Source organism: Peromyscus eremicus, chromosome 12 (genome assembly GCF_949786415.1).
Source record: "Peromyscus eremicus chromosome 12, PerEre_H2_v1, whole genome shotgun sequence".
Classification (NCBI taxonomy): Eukaryota; Metazoa; Chordata; class Mammalia; order Rodentia; family Cricetidae; genus Peromyscus; species Peromyscus eremicus.
The window spans coordinates 37,026,147-37,038,600 of record NC_081428.1 but is presented as its reverse complement, the minus strand read 5'-3'; the positions used below and the strand labels follow the sequence as shown (position 1 = coordinate 37,038,600).

At 39.6% G+C, this 12,454-nt stretch overlaps 1 protein-coding gene across 1 annotated transcript; it reads right to left on the bottom strand.

Moving 5' to 3' along the window:
• Nucleotides 1-6,389: 6,389 nt before the first annotated feature.
• On the bottom strand, nucleotides 6,390-7,319 carry LOC131922601 (olfactory receptor 5H2-like). Its single transcript, XM_059277428.1, has one exon. It carries the CDS (start codon nucleotides 7,317-7,319, stop codon nucleotides 6,390-6,392), a length of 930 nt encoding a protein of 309 aa, XP_059133411.1.
• Between the last annotated feature and the right edge of the window lie 5,135 nt (nucleotides 7,320-12,454).

The following is a 12,454-nucleotide window of genomic DNA, read 5'->3' as shown; positions in this document are numbered from 1 at the left end:
TCAATAAACAAACAAACAAGCAAATGCCGTAAGACAAAAAAAAAAATGCCTAAACAAAGCAGAAAGGAAACAAAATGTCCAAAAAAAATACCACTGAGTTTCTTTGTGTTGACCAACTACCCCCAAGCTTGAGGCCTGTCCTGGAATATGCTTCATATGCCTAGTGAGACTCCAATGAAGAAAACCACTGAAGTAGCATAGCAACACAATGATGCCTAATGGCATGTTGCTATATCTACAGATCAATGCCTTGCTCAACCCATGTCAGAGAAGCTTTTAGTTTCAGTAGATGGGAATCAATACTGGATGTTGTGCAAAAATTAAGAGAATTTTGAGTACTCAGTCCTCAGTGAGACGTCTTCCTCAAACCCCTCTGCTCAAGGCTCAGGAATCTATGTAGAAGGGGAATCAGAAAGGCTGTAAGAGCCACAGGTGATGGGTGACTCCAAGGAAACAGTGTCTTCAACATACAAGAGGACCGATTCACATATGAATTCACAGAGACTGTGGCAGCATGCACGTGTCCTGCAAAGGTTCAGGCCAGATGGAGTTCTGGCATTGAGAAGGGGAATTTACACAGGATCCCACTCCTAGTCATGAGGCTCTCTGAAACTGATAACCATTGTTAAAGGGAAAATCTGTCTTCTCCCATGGAGTCTCACTGAATTTATCAATCACATTCCAGGATAGGCCCCATGTCTAAGAGTAGTTGCCCAACACAAAAGGAACTCAATGATATTTTTGTAAATTTTTTATTTCATTTTGCTTTGTTTAGGCATTTTTCTCCTATTGGTCTTTTGCTTGTTTTATTTAATAGTACTAGGTTTCCCCCTAGTGCCCATGACCACTTTAGCAGTGTCAGGAATGGATTCCATCTCTGGGAGTGAGCCTGGTATCACACCAAAGAATGGTTGGCTAGCCAATAAAATTTGTGCTGTTATATCTTACAATATTGTAAAACTTATTACAAGTATGTCTTTTAGGCAGGTTCCTGCAGTAGGTCACGGGGTTTCTGACTGGGTGATACTGATTATTACTTTTCTCATCCAGAAGCAGGCAAAGTACGGTCCAGCACTATGAGTGCTAGTCAGTAGAGTATAAAGCTAGTTAGGCACTGGCTCAACTTCTCTGTGTTCCATAACATAAGAGTTATGTTCAGCGATAGGACTTTACTATGTGGTTGTGGAGAGTAACCAGTAACCTTGACAATAGCTTGTAATGTTTAGACATTTCCACAGGTCTCCTTTACCATCAGTTCAACAAGATGTGACCCATTCCTAACACTGGAGGTTTCCCTTTCATATATATCTATATTATTAGATGTTCCCACAGCAGTAGCTTTCCATATGGTTTTTCAAATACCTTCTAATATTAGTTGTCTCTCCTCATATTCTGTGCTTTAACCCTCTCTTTCATGTCCTTATTTAATCATCCTTTTGTTTATCTTTTTGCTCTTTATAACATTATATTCTATTTTCGCTTTCTTGGGGGATCCTCTTCTCCCTCCTTGTACCTTATTTGGCACATAATCTCTTTGGTTATTTAGACTGTAGCATGCATATAAAAATCTGAAAAGTTAACACCCACATATAAGAGATTACCAATATTGCAAAAAGGATAATTTTTAACCTTGGGATTTAATGTTCCCTTTTCCAGTTGGTTTTGTACAATCTCTCTCTGTCTCTCTCTATCATATGTCTCTCTCTCTCTCTCTCTCTCTCTCTCTCTCTCTCTCTGTTATACGTCTCTGTGTGTGGGGGGGGTACATATCTTGTGAAAGTACCTGCAGATGCTATGTGTTCATGATTGATGGAATTTTCTTTTCCAGCAGCTTACACAGCTATGTTCTAACACCATGAATGCTAGTCAGCAGGAAGAAAGCTTCTAGATCATTTCTAGCATGATTTCTCTGTGTCACATCTGCAAAGTTCATTATGTTGTCATCAACAGATTCTTACCCTTTGATTTGGGTGGATTATCAAGAACAGTAGCAACAGCCACTATTGTTTTAGAAGCTTCTGTGGATTCATTGACCATAGCGTCCTAGTGGAGATCAGAAAACAACTTTTGAGAATTGGCTTTCTCCCACCATGTGGATCTCAGGGATTGAACTCAAATTATGTTTGACGGCAAACCCTTTATCTACTGAGTTATCTTACTGGCCCCGAATCTTATCTTCTGAAGGTCAGATTGGACAAAATATCATGTAAAGGAAGGGTAAATTTATACTTTGCTTCATTATTGAATATCTTCTATTTCTTTTAGCATTTATGATTCTCAGACCTTTGGACTTTGACTGTAATTTATATTGTTGACTCTGTTAAGTGTCAGACATTGAAGCACACTGCAGGTTTTCTCAGATTAGCAGGTTATACAGTGCATATCATAGAACTTCTCAGGTTTCATAATCATGTGAACAACATAATACCGTTTTAGCCAGGTGGGTAGCTAGATGTAGATAGACACATAAATGGAAGCACAGTGGAAGGAAAGATGAGTGGATTTTTGGAGGTATAACCACATATGTATATTTATTATACTATATAATTAATTGAATTACTTCTGTTCTCTGGAAATCTTTGAAACTGTAATTTCTCACTGCAAATTTGGTAAATTTCTTTTATTCTCTCAAAAACAGAGGGAAGTGCTCAGCTCAGGTGATTGAAAGATACCCATGGACTAGCCTGGGTCCTCACAGTCCTGGATGGCCAAAGGCGTCTATAGGATTTCTTTGAGCCACTTGACACAGGCAAGTGAAGGACACTCACAGGCCAGCCTACGTCCTCACAGGATGGGCTGGTTGAAGACATCTGCAGGCCCATCCAGTGCCATGTAGATAGGTGTCATTATGATGAGCAAATATATGGTGGAGAAATGGGAGAGGAGAAACAGAATGGTAGGAAGAGGTGGAATGAAAGAACTGAAGGATGCAAGGAATAGGCTAATGTGGGTAGCCAGGGTGATGTCTGGGCCCAGGCTGCTGTCAAGGACCATGTCTTGAGTCTACATTTTTACCTCAGTCAGGGTCTATGTTGACATCCATGACTGATGTTGCCACTAAAGCCCACAAGGATGCATGGGGTCTGGGCTGCCACCTGTGTCCATGTTGATGTCTGAGGGCCATGCTGCCACCAGGGTCATGCTGATGTGGGTGGTCTGTGCTGTCACCTGGGGCCATGATGACATGTAGGCCTGAGTTGCTGCCCAGGGCCATGTCTGGGTCCATGGCCCTACAGCAAGCAGCCAGGGTCTGTGTTGATGTCCATGGTTTCAGTAACCACAAAAGACCATGCAGATACCCAGAGTCTGTTTAGCCACTTGAGTCCATGTTGGTGTCCGAAAGTCATGGTGATCTGAGTGGCCTGTGCTACCACCCAGGGCCATGGTGACATCCAGCCAAGGGCCATTTCTGGGTGCATAGCCCTGGGGTAGCCAGGGTCTCTGTCAATGCCTGTGCATCTTATTGCCAGTGAATGCCATGCAAAGACCCAGGGTGTGGGCTGTCAACTGGGTTCAGGTGGGTGTCGAGGATCATGCTGCAGGTGGGCCTATACAGATCTGGGTGGCCTGAACTGCCATAAGGTGCCATGGAGACATTCAGGCCTAGACTGCAGCAGAGGGCCCTATCTGAATCTGTTTCCCTTCAGTAGGCAGAGTCTAGGTTGATGTCTGTGGCTCATGTTGCCACATGGATACCTGTGGTCTGGACCACAACCTGTGGCCATGTTAGTGTCTGAGGACTGTGCTGCAGCTAGGGTCATGCTTACCTGAGTGGCTTGGACTGCCACACACAGCCATGGTGTCATTCATGCCCAGGCTGCTGCGGAGGGTCATGTCTGGGTCCATGTCCCTACAGCAGCCAGATTCTGAGTTGATGTCCATGGCTCCTGTTACCACCAAGGGCTATGTAGATGCCCAAGGTCTGGCTGGCCACCTGAGGCCATGTTGGTGTCTAAAGGCCCATGCAGCCACCAGGGCCAAAGCAATCTGGGTGACCTGCACTACCACCAGGGTAATGGTGATATCTGGGCCCAAGATGTTGCCTAGGGCCATGTCTGGGTCCATGGTTCTGCTGCAGCTGTGGTCTCTGTTGATGTTCATGGCCCTTGTTATCACAGGTGGACATAGGAACCATATGTGTTGAAATCAGAGGGCGTTGGTGAGCCAGCCCCACCTTCATTGGTCTTAGGATAGCTGGCCCTGCCCCTCACTAAGCATTCCAGCAGGAGAACTGGCTCTGCCCCTCATTGGAGAGCTGGCCTCTGCACTTGGAAGGAATGGTCTCACCTCTTACCATGGAAGTAGGAGAGCTGGCTCTGACCCTCACCTGAGAGGGTGGACCCAGTGGCCTGGACTGACCAGCTCAGCTAACACTCAGACCCATATCCTGGGCTTTGTGTTGGCTCACCCTAACATCTACCCTATATATGACCTACTAGAGAGTGTGAAGGGTCAGGTAGCCTTGGAATGGTAGCCACAGCATCCCCATGACTTGGGGCAACAGCAGGATATCTTATAGGAGTTTCAGTGATGATGATGTGCTAGGGGCCATAGGCCTTGAACCAGACAATGACTCATTGAATGAACATTTGCAAGTGGGGCTGATAGGACAAAAGGGTATACTGTGTGACACCCTGCAGCTTTCAAGGCTACTAGGATGAATGAAGAGGTGTTGGAGAGGTAGGAAAGACAGGGGAATGAGGTAAGCTTTTTGTTTGTTTTTAGTTTATTTCTGCGGGGGAGTTCTTTTGGGGTGATACTGCAGGGGTGAGGGGCAGATATGGAGGGACTGGGAGGTGAGTGGTATTGGGGTGCATAATGTGAAATTCCCAAAGAATCAATAAAGAATTATGTTATAAATATAAAAAATAGAGGGAAATATACTGTCACTATTATCTGTTTCCTTGAAATACAGTTCATATGCAAGGTACCTTCTTTCAAGGTACCTTATTACAGCAAATAAACATTTTGTGTAGAATTTATTTGAAAACCATATATCATATTCCAAACTTTACAATTAAATATCCATTAAGTAATACATACACATTTGATTATTTTTTAAACCAAAAACATCATCTTCAAATATCAGCTATATAGAGTATACACTTTATATTTCCAAATATGTCATGAAACTTTTATAGCAAGCATAAGAATTGAACCATGTTAATGGACCAGACAATTTGGTGAATTTCAAGAAAGTGTAAGAGCTGGGTTGTTCAGAGGATGAATCCAAACAGAGAAATGTCTAGATCAGGAATGTATAAGGCCAGGTTGTAGAGCGCTCTGGATTACTGGGAGGACCCAGTGCTTTTTCCCGGCCTCTCAAGAACGTAACATCCAGAACTTGTTTATTTTCTTGTATTCTCCAAATGACTGTTACACACTATGACATCATTTCATCATACCATCGTTTGAAATTTTGTAATATGAGTCTAAAATACATCATTGTAAATGACACATTTCACCAACCTTTCCATATCACTGAGTTCTTCACCTTCATAACTTCATGGCTCTTTCTAGGTTCAAGCTTTTTCCTTTGAATTCTGGAGAATCAAGATAGCCCCCTTCCAGTTGTGCCGCTGTCTCTTCATTCCTGGTTCATTGGGAGTAACCTGATGTCTTCAAATTAATAGAGATCATCAGATTGCCCAAGAAAAAAGGAAGCAGAACTGGACAGACTTGCAGAAGGTGCTCGGGTCTGTGAAAAGAAGGCACTGGCTTCTCCCTCCTCAGGAATGCCTTAAATGAAAATATACTCTGCTATCTCCTCAGGAATGCCTTAAATAACAACATATTCTGCTAGTTAGTGCTGCTTTCACTCTTTAGTTTCTGTCAGACTTACTCCACATTTCCACTTCTGTCTCTTTCCCTGAGTGATATGTGAGCCCAATCCTTACAGCAAACTTTACTAGTTGCCTAATCAAGTGATACAAAATACACTTTATTAATAAGTTCATTCATGAAATCACCTATGTTTAGCTACAGAGGCTCACTGCTACTGTGTAGTGAATGAGATAGTCCTTAGTCTCAGGTTATGAAATTAGATCAATGAAAAGGAATAATATTTAACACTTAAGTGTAGACTAGAGAGTTTACATTATTTTGCATTTAATATATTCAAAATACCAAGTTGAAGATCATGCAAACATATAAAATATCCTCACTTAGTTTCCCATCTAATCATCATGGTATGCAGTGGATACTTAATTAAATTTCATTATAAATTTTGCAGGGTATGTAGAAGTAAAAGAACTAGCTATTTACTAATGATGAGCTTGAAAAGTGAGGATTTTTTTTTCAAAAAAATGTTTCAACATATGTCAGAAAATATCCAAATTTAACCTCCCTAAATGTGTCCATTGTGTTAAAAAGGAAGTATTTTATTAGATCTAAACGTTTCTCCTTAATTTTTTTCTAACAGAATCTATAACTTGCTTGTTTCTTAGACTGTAGATAATTGGGTTCAACACAGGAATTATGACTGTGTAAAATGGGGAATCAATCATGTTCTCATCATCTGCTTGTCTAGAGGCTGGACGCACATACATGAAAAGAAGGGGGCCATAATACAAAGACACAGATAGGAGGTGGGCTCCGCAGGTGGAGAAGGCTTTCTTTATGCCCTTGAGAGATTTACTCTGTAAGACTGTAAAGAGAATACATGCGTAAGAGACTAAGACAGTCACCATGGTGGATACCTGAACAGTACCAGCCAAAGCAAACACCAACAGAAAGCTAATGGAAGGATCCGAACAGGAAATCTTTAAAAAAGGCATAACATCACAGTAAAAGTGATGTATTACATTGGAATTACAGAAAGTTAGTCTGACTAAAAAGACTTCATGAATTAAGGCATGAAGAAAACCACCTACAAATGACAAAATTACTAGTTGGACACATAGTCTATTGGTCATAATCATTGGATAAAGTAAAGGTTTGCATATAGCTACATAGCGATCATAAGCCATTGAAGTCAAGAGGAAGCACTCTACACTTGCACTGAAGGTGAAGGAGAAAAATTGTAGCAGGCATTCAGGGAGAGAGATCTTTGTGATTTCAAATGACAAGGTGATCAATAACTTAGGTGTCACTGTAGATGATAACCAACTATCCATAAAGGCTAAATTGCTGAGGAATAAGTACATGGGGATGTGAAGGTGAGGATCACTCCAGATGAGCATGATCAGACTGAAGTTCCACACAATGGTGACAAGGTAGATCACCAAAAATGCCAGTAAGAGGGGGCCTTTCCACTGTGGTTGGTGTGTGAGTCCTTCTAGGACAAATTCTGTCAGCAGTGTTACATTCTCCACATCCATGTTCTTCAGGGATGTCTCCTGAAATGGATATAAAAGAGGATTCCTTATTTATGAGTGGACGTTGTTGGAGGAGCCTTGAAATAAAGCTATGCATTTATGTGACTATCCTCTCTATTTATGGTATGATAATTTATGGAAATTAGGGAGAATTGAGTGAATACCCTGTCTCCATGTGTTAGGCAAAATACTTTGTAAGTATCCTCAAAAGTTTCCATAAGTCTTGTACATACTAGGAATGATTTTCCTTCTTTGGTCTGTTTCTAAACATTCACTGAGATGAGATAATTTCATTTTTTTCCTCCAATAGTTTCCTTTTAGAAAATTACTGAGTAACTTTGTGAAGCCAAGAAAACAAGCTGCATAAATAATCAGTAATTGCAGTGATTAAGTATGTTTTAGATGGTCTGGGCTTTGTTCTATGCAATAACAAATCACAACATAATTAAAAGTTCTAAATTTTGTTTTTGATCAAAAATGGCACAAACAACAACAGACTTTTTCTGTGTATTTTCTGATACATAGGTACACATGTGTGTTTGTGTGACATAATTATTATCAGAAATAGATGAAAATTTAAAAACTAACATTGACTTGCATGTTAAAATTTTTTATTTGAATATGCATTTAATTGAAAGAAAATCTTTTTCTGATTCTGATCTTTTAATCAGAATCAAACAAGAGGTGTATTCTATAAGAAAATTATGAGTGTATTTTTAAAATGAGTTTTAAATTAATATTCTTGTTACTTATAAATTATTTCATGAAGTCTTTACAGATAGGTTCACAAATAATTAAAAACCATTTAAGGAATTTGAGTCTTCTTGCTGTGTATTTTGCTTTTCTGGAGGCACACAGGAAATTCTTGAATAGCTTCCCATTCCCACTTATCTATTTGGACATCTTTTCCGTGAAATTTTAAGCTATGAATTAAACAAAATTTCTACTTTCTTTATAAACAATATGAATAATACAGAAATCATTTTTCTTACTCATATATCTTGAAAGAACTCAAAGAGAAGATTAAAGATCTTTCCTAGGTTGCATAAAGTAGAAAAATCCAATGCTAACACAGAACTGAGGAAAGTATATGCAGCAATGTTTCCATCTTGATTCATCTTGGAGGCTGCATGTCTCAAACTGAGGAAATATTGGGTATATAAAATGTCTTCAGAACAAGAGCTCACCAATTGGACAAGAGCATGCCCATGTCAAAAGATAAAAGCATAGAAAAGTAAATTATCCAAGGGAGCAGGCAAAGTCCCTTTAGGACACTGACTGCTCTCCTGGGTTTTGCAGAGTTGAACCATCAACAGAGAAGCTCAAACGGTTCTGTTGGGTTTTATAGCCTCTGGAATCACAGACATCAGGTCACTGCAGGTAGTTTTATATCCAAAAATTGATATTGTACTGAACCACTCTATCTTTGAATACAGGTGATACTTCTGATATGTTTAGGCAAACTTTGGTTTATATATAAAATATGTCCGCTGTACTTCAAGTTCAATAGCTATGTCTGAGCTAATCAAGACATGATTTTAGTAAGACCAAAGATCTGCACTTTTCAGGAGCCAATTATAACTGAATTGGCCGTGATAATTGTGGCTTAAACTATAGGCCTGCATGTGGTTCTGCCAGTGTTAACTGAAATCTAATGGGAAATTAAGTGAGATGACTGTCATAGAGGAGAAAAGCAAAATCAAAAACAAAAGACCTCCATGGGAGGTGGCTAGAACTCTATCTCCCGACATAAATGCCTCTGAGCTTCTGTGATAGCCTGGTAAAATGCTGAATTTCTTTCAGTAGCTAGATTTCGAGCTTAGGAATCTTCTTTCGTGGAATGATGATCCTGTGTACATTTGCCAAACACAGTCATAAGTAGATAGCTTTGAACATTGCTAAAACTACAAGACAGAAATGTGTAGTATAATTTAATTCTGCCCTCCTTTGTGTGTGTATGCCTCTCTCTCTCTCTCTCTCTCTCTCTCTCTCTCTCTCTCTCTCTCTCTCTCTCTCTCTCTCTGTGTGTGTGTGTGTGTGTGTGTGTGTGTGTGCAAAACATAAATATTGGTAAAAGAAATGTAGCAAAGTCAGTTACTCTTATGGTTGTGGGGCCCGTTTATTACTTCCTGTCAGTAGTTTTTGTTTTACATAGTATAGATAGTTCTACTTGGTTTGGGTTCTACTTTCTTGGAGTATAGTTTTCTTTCATTTTATTTCTGTTCTGTATATGTCTTTTCACGTGCTACTGAGAACAATTTGTTGGGCCTGTTGATCATTCAATCAGCCGGTCCCTGTCTTTGAAGTGGGGGCCATGACCATTTTCTTTATTCCCTTTGTATTGTTTTTCTTCTCTTTGTTTTCCATCATTTGCATTTTTATTTTTTCCCATACCACCTCTTTCTTCTCACTCATCTCAGAGGTGTACTAGTGTGCTGATTAATCATGGTTGACTCCTAATTTTCTTTATCTCTGCTGTTAGTAAAGTTTTTATTTCTTTCCTGTGTTCTTGTTATCAAATCTGTAATGCTTCCTTATCCCTGTATAGACTTGCTTTAAATATCTTCTGTATTGCTAGTTTTATGGTCATGAATCTAATATATGATTGTATGAGAAAGATTTTATTTCTCCAATCCTTATAACAAATCTTTTGGATATGTTTATCTGGGTTGGTAGTTACTTTATTTCTGTTATTTTCTTGATTGATTTTTATTCTTTCACAATTTGATGCACGTGTATAATGTATTCTGACCACTTCCTCTCTCCCACATCCTCCTTTACTCCCAGCCCAACTCGTTGCTTTCCTCTTGGTTTGGTTTTGGGACCCATTTAGTGTAACCAGGACCATCGTTGTGAGCATGGGATTAGAACTATTCACTGGAGCCTCATAGGCTCACCAGTGGCTGCACAGTTGAAGGAAGTGGTTGCTTCTTCTCCTTTAATCCATTTTTCATGACTTGAAATATACCATGCGACACAATTGTGACCTTTAGAGTTCATACTGAAAAACTATGCTGGCATTCTTGTGGATTTGCCTGATAATAGACTTCACACACATCTCTTGCAGCTTTCAGGTTTTTTCTGTACACTTGTATGATAGTTTGAATGAGAATGGCCTCCATAGGTTTATATATTTGAACACTCAGTCCCCAGTTGGTAGAATTCTTTGGGAAGGACTAGGAAGTGTGACCTTGTTGGAGGAATTGTGTCACTGGAGGTCAGCTGCCCCAGTGGATGTTTATGGACTCTAACCCTCTAACACTGTAAGCCCCCAAGTAAACTCTTTCTTCTTTAAGTTACCTTGATCATGGTGTTTTATCACAGCAACAGAAAAATAGGAACTAAGATGCCTTGACAGTTAAATATAATATGTAGTACAGAATTTCTTTTTTGGTCATGTTTCTTTCACATTCTAAATATCTCCTGTATGCCTATTTCCATATCTTTTTAAGATTTAGGGAATTGTCTCCTAATATTTTACTTAATGTGTTTCTATGCTTTTATCCTATTCTGTAACCCTTCCATTTATATCAAGAAGAGTTTTAGCGAGTAAGTCTTTCTCTAAGTGTGCATAGGAGGTACAAAAAATGAGTAATTTCAAGATAGAATTTTTAATCAAAAGGGGAGCAGAACTTAAATATTTGGCAAATTCTCTTTAGCTTGTGTATATTTAACTTTGTGAGAAAGAGCACTCCTCACAGTATAATAGGGGCATGGCCAAAAGCCAATCCCAAAGGCAATTAAATATTCAGCTTTCTAAACAGAACTCAGAGTCCACTTTTCAGGAAAAAAGGCAGTCAGGCTTTCTCTCCTATTAGAGGCCCAGAGTGCAATAACCTTGAGGGGAGAACAATCTCAAGACTGCCCCTGTTTCCCATTACAGAACACATGTGCTCTGTGGGAAAGCTATGAGGATAAACTAAAAGTCTTCTGGGGATTCCAACTCTACATGGATTTCAAGGAATTCACATTAAATATGTATCAGAAAACTGACACATGTCAATCCACTGTAAGGAATTTTTCACTGGTACAGTGAGGCTCCCCACAGAAAATCCTGATCTTACCAAGATGTGTATGTCTAAGCAAAACCCATAATGTATCAAGGCTACTACTGCAAGAAGTCCAACTACATCAGTTCTAGAGAGAGTCATGGTGGTAGAGTTATGGTTGATATCAGTGGTGCTATGGAAGCCAGGACACTGGAACCCTGAAATCTCCAACTCTGATCCAGAGTATCCTGAACACAAAGCAGAGAGTAGGAAAAAGGGTTTTGCTTTTTTCCCATTAAAATTATAAGATGTTATTTTTGTGTCTATAGCTGTCCATTTGTGTTGTGAATGTGTGTGGTATATGTGCACACGTGTGTGCAGGTGCATGAAGACACCAGAAAAGGGTGTTCATTGTTCTGTTTTTATTGATCAGTTTCTATCTTTTCCTTTGGGGTAAGGTCTCTTTTCTCAATCAGGAGCTCACAATTTTTGACTAGGCTGTAAACCAGTAAGCCCCAGCAATCTTCCTGTCCCCTTCCTCCAGAGCACTCAATTTATAGGCACAGAGGGGAAACTCAGCTTCTTACATGGGTCTTCAGATCTGAACTTTGGTTCTCATGCTTGCACAGCAGTTGATTTTAAGTGATGAGTGCCAGACTGGAAAAATCTTCTGGGAATTTCAACTCTGACTCCTCCATTGTCAAAACTACAAGAGATCCATGTTTGCTTTTGGTATATGGTAGTTTTATTATGCTAAAATGGAGATACTTAGACCTCTGCTGTTGTATTTGTATGGAGATTAACACTTATGTAAGCATATTTATGGATGTTGACAAAAAGAGGACATTGATAGCCAATTGTATGTCAGTTTCATTGGGCCACAGGATTCCCAGGATGGCACATAGTATTTCTAGATGAGTCTATGGGACTTTTTTCAAGAGAGATCAACATTTGAGTTTGTGGACTGCATGAAAAAGATGGCTTTGTCCAATATGCATATGGATTTTTATCTTTTGAGAGTTGAAATGATAAAAATAAAATGTGAAGAAAGGTTGAATTTGTATTCCACTTCCCTTTGAGCTGTATCATGAACCATCTATTTCACCTAGCACTTCTGGTTGCCTGGTCTTTGGACTTGTACCATGATCT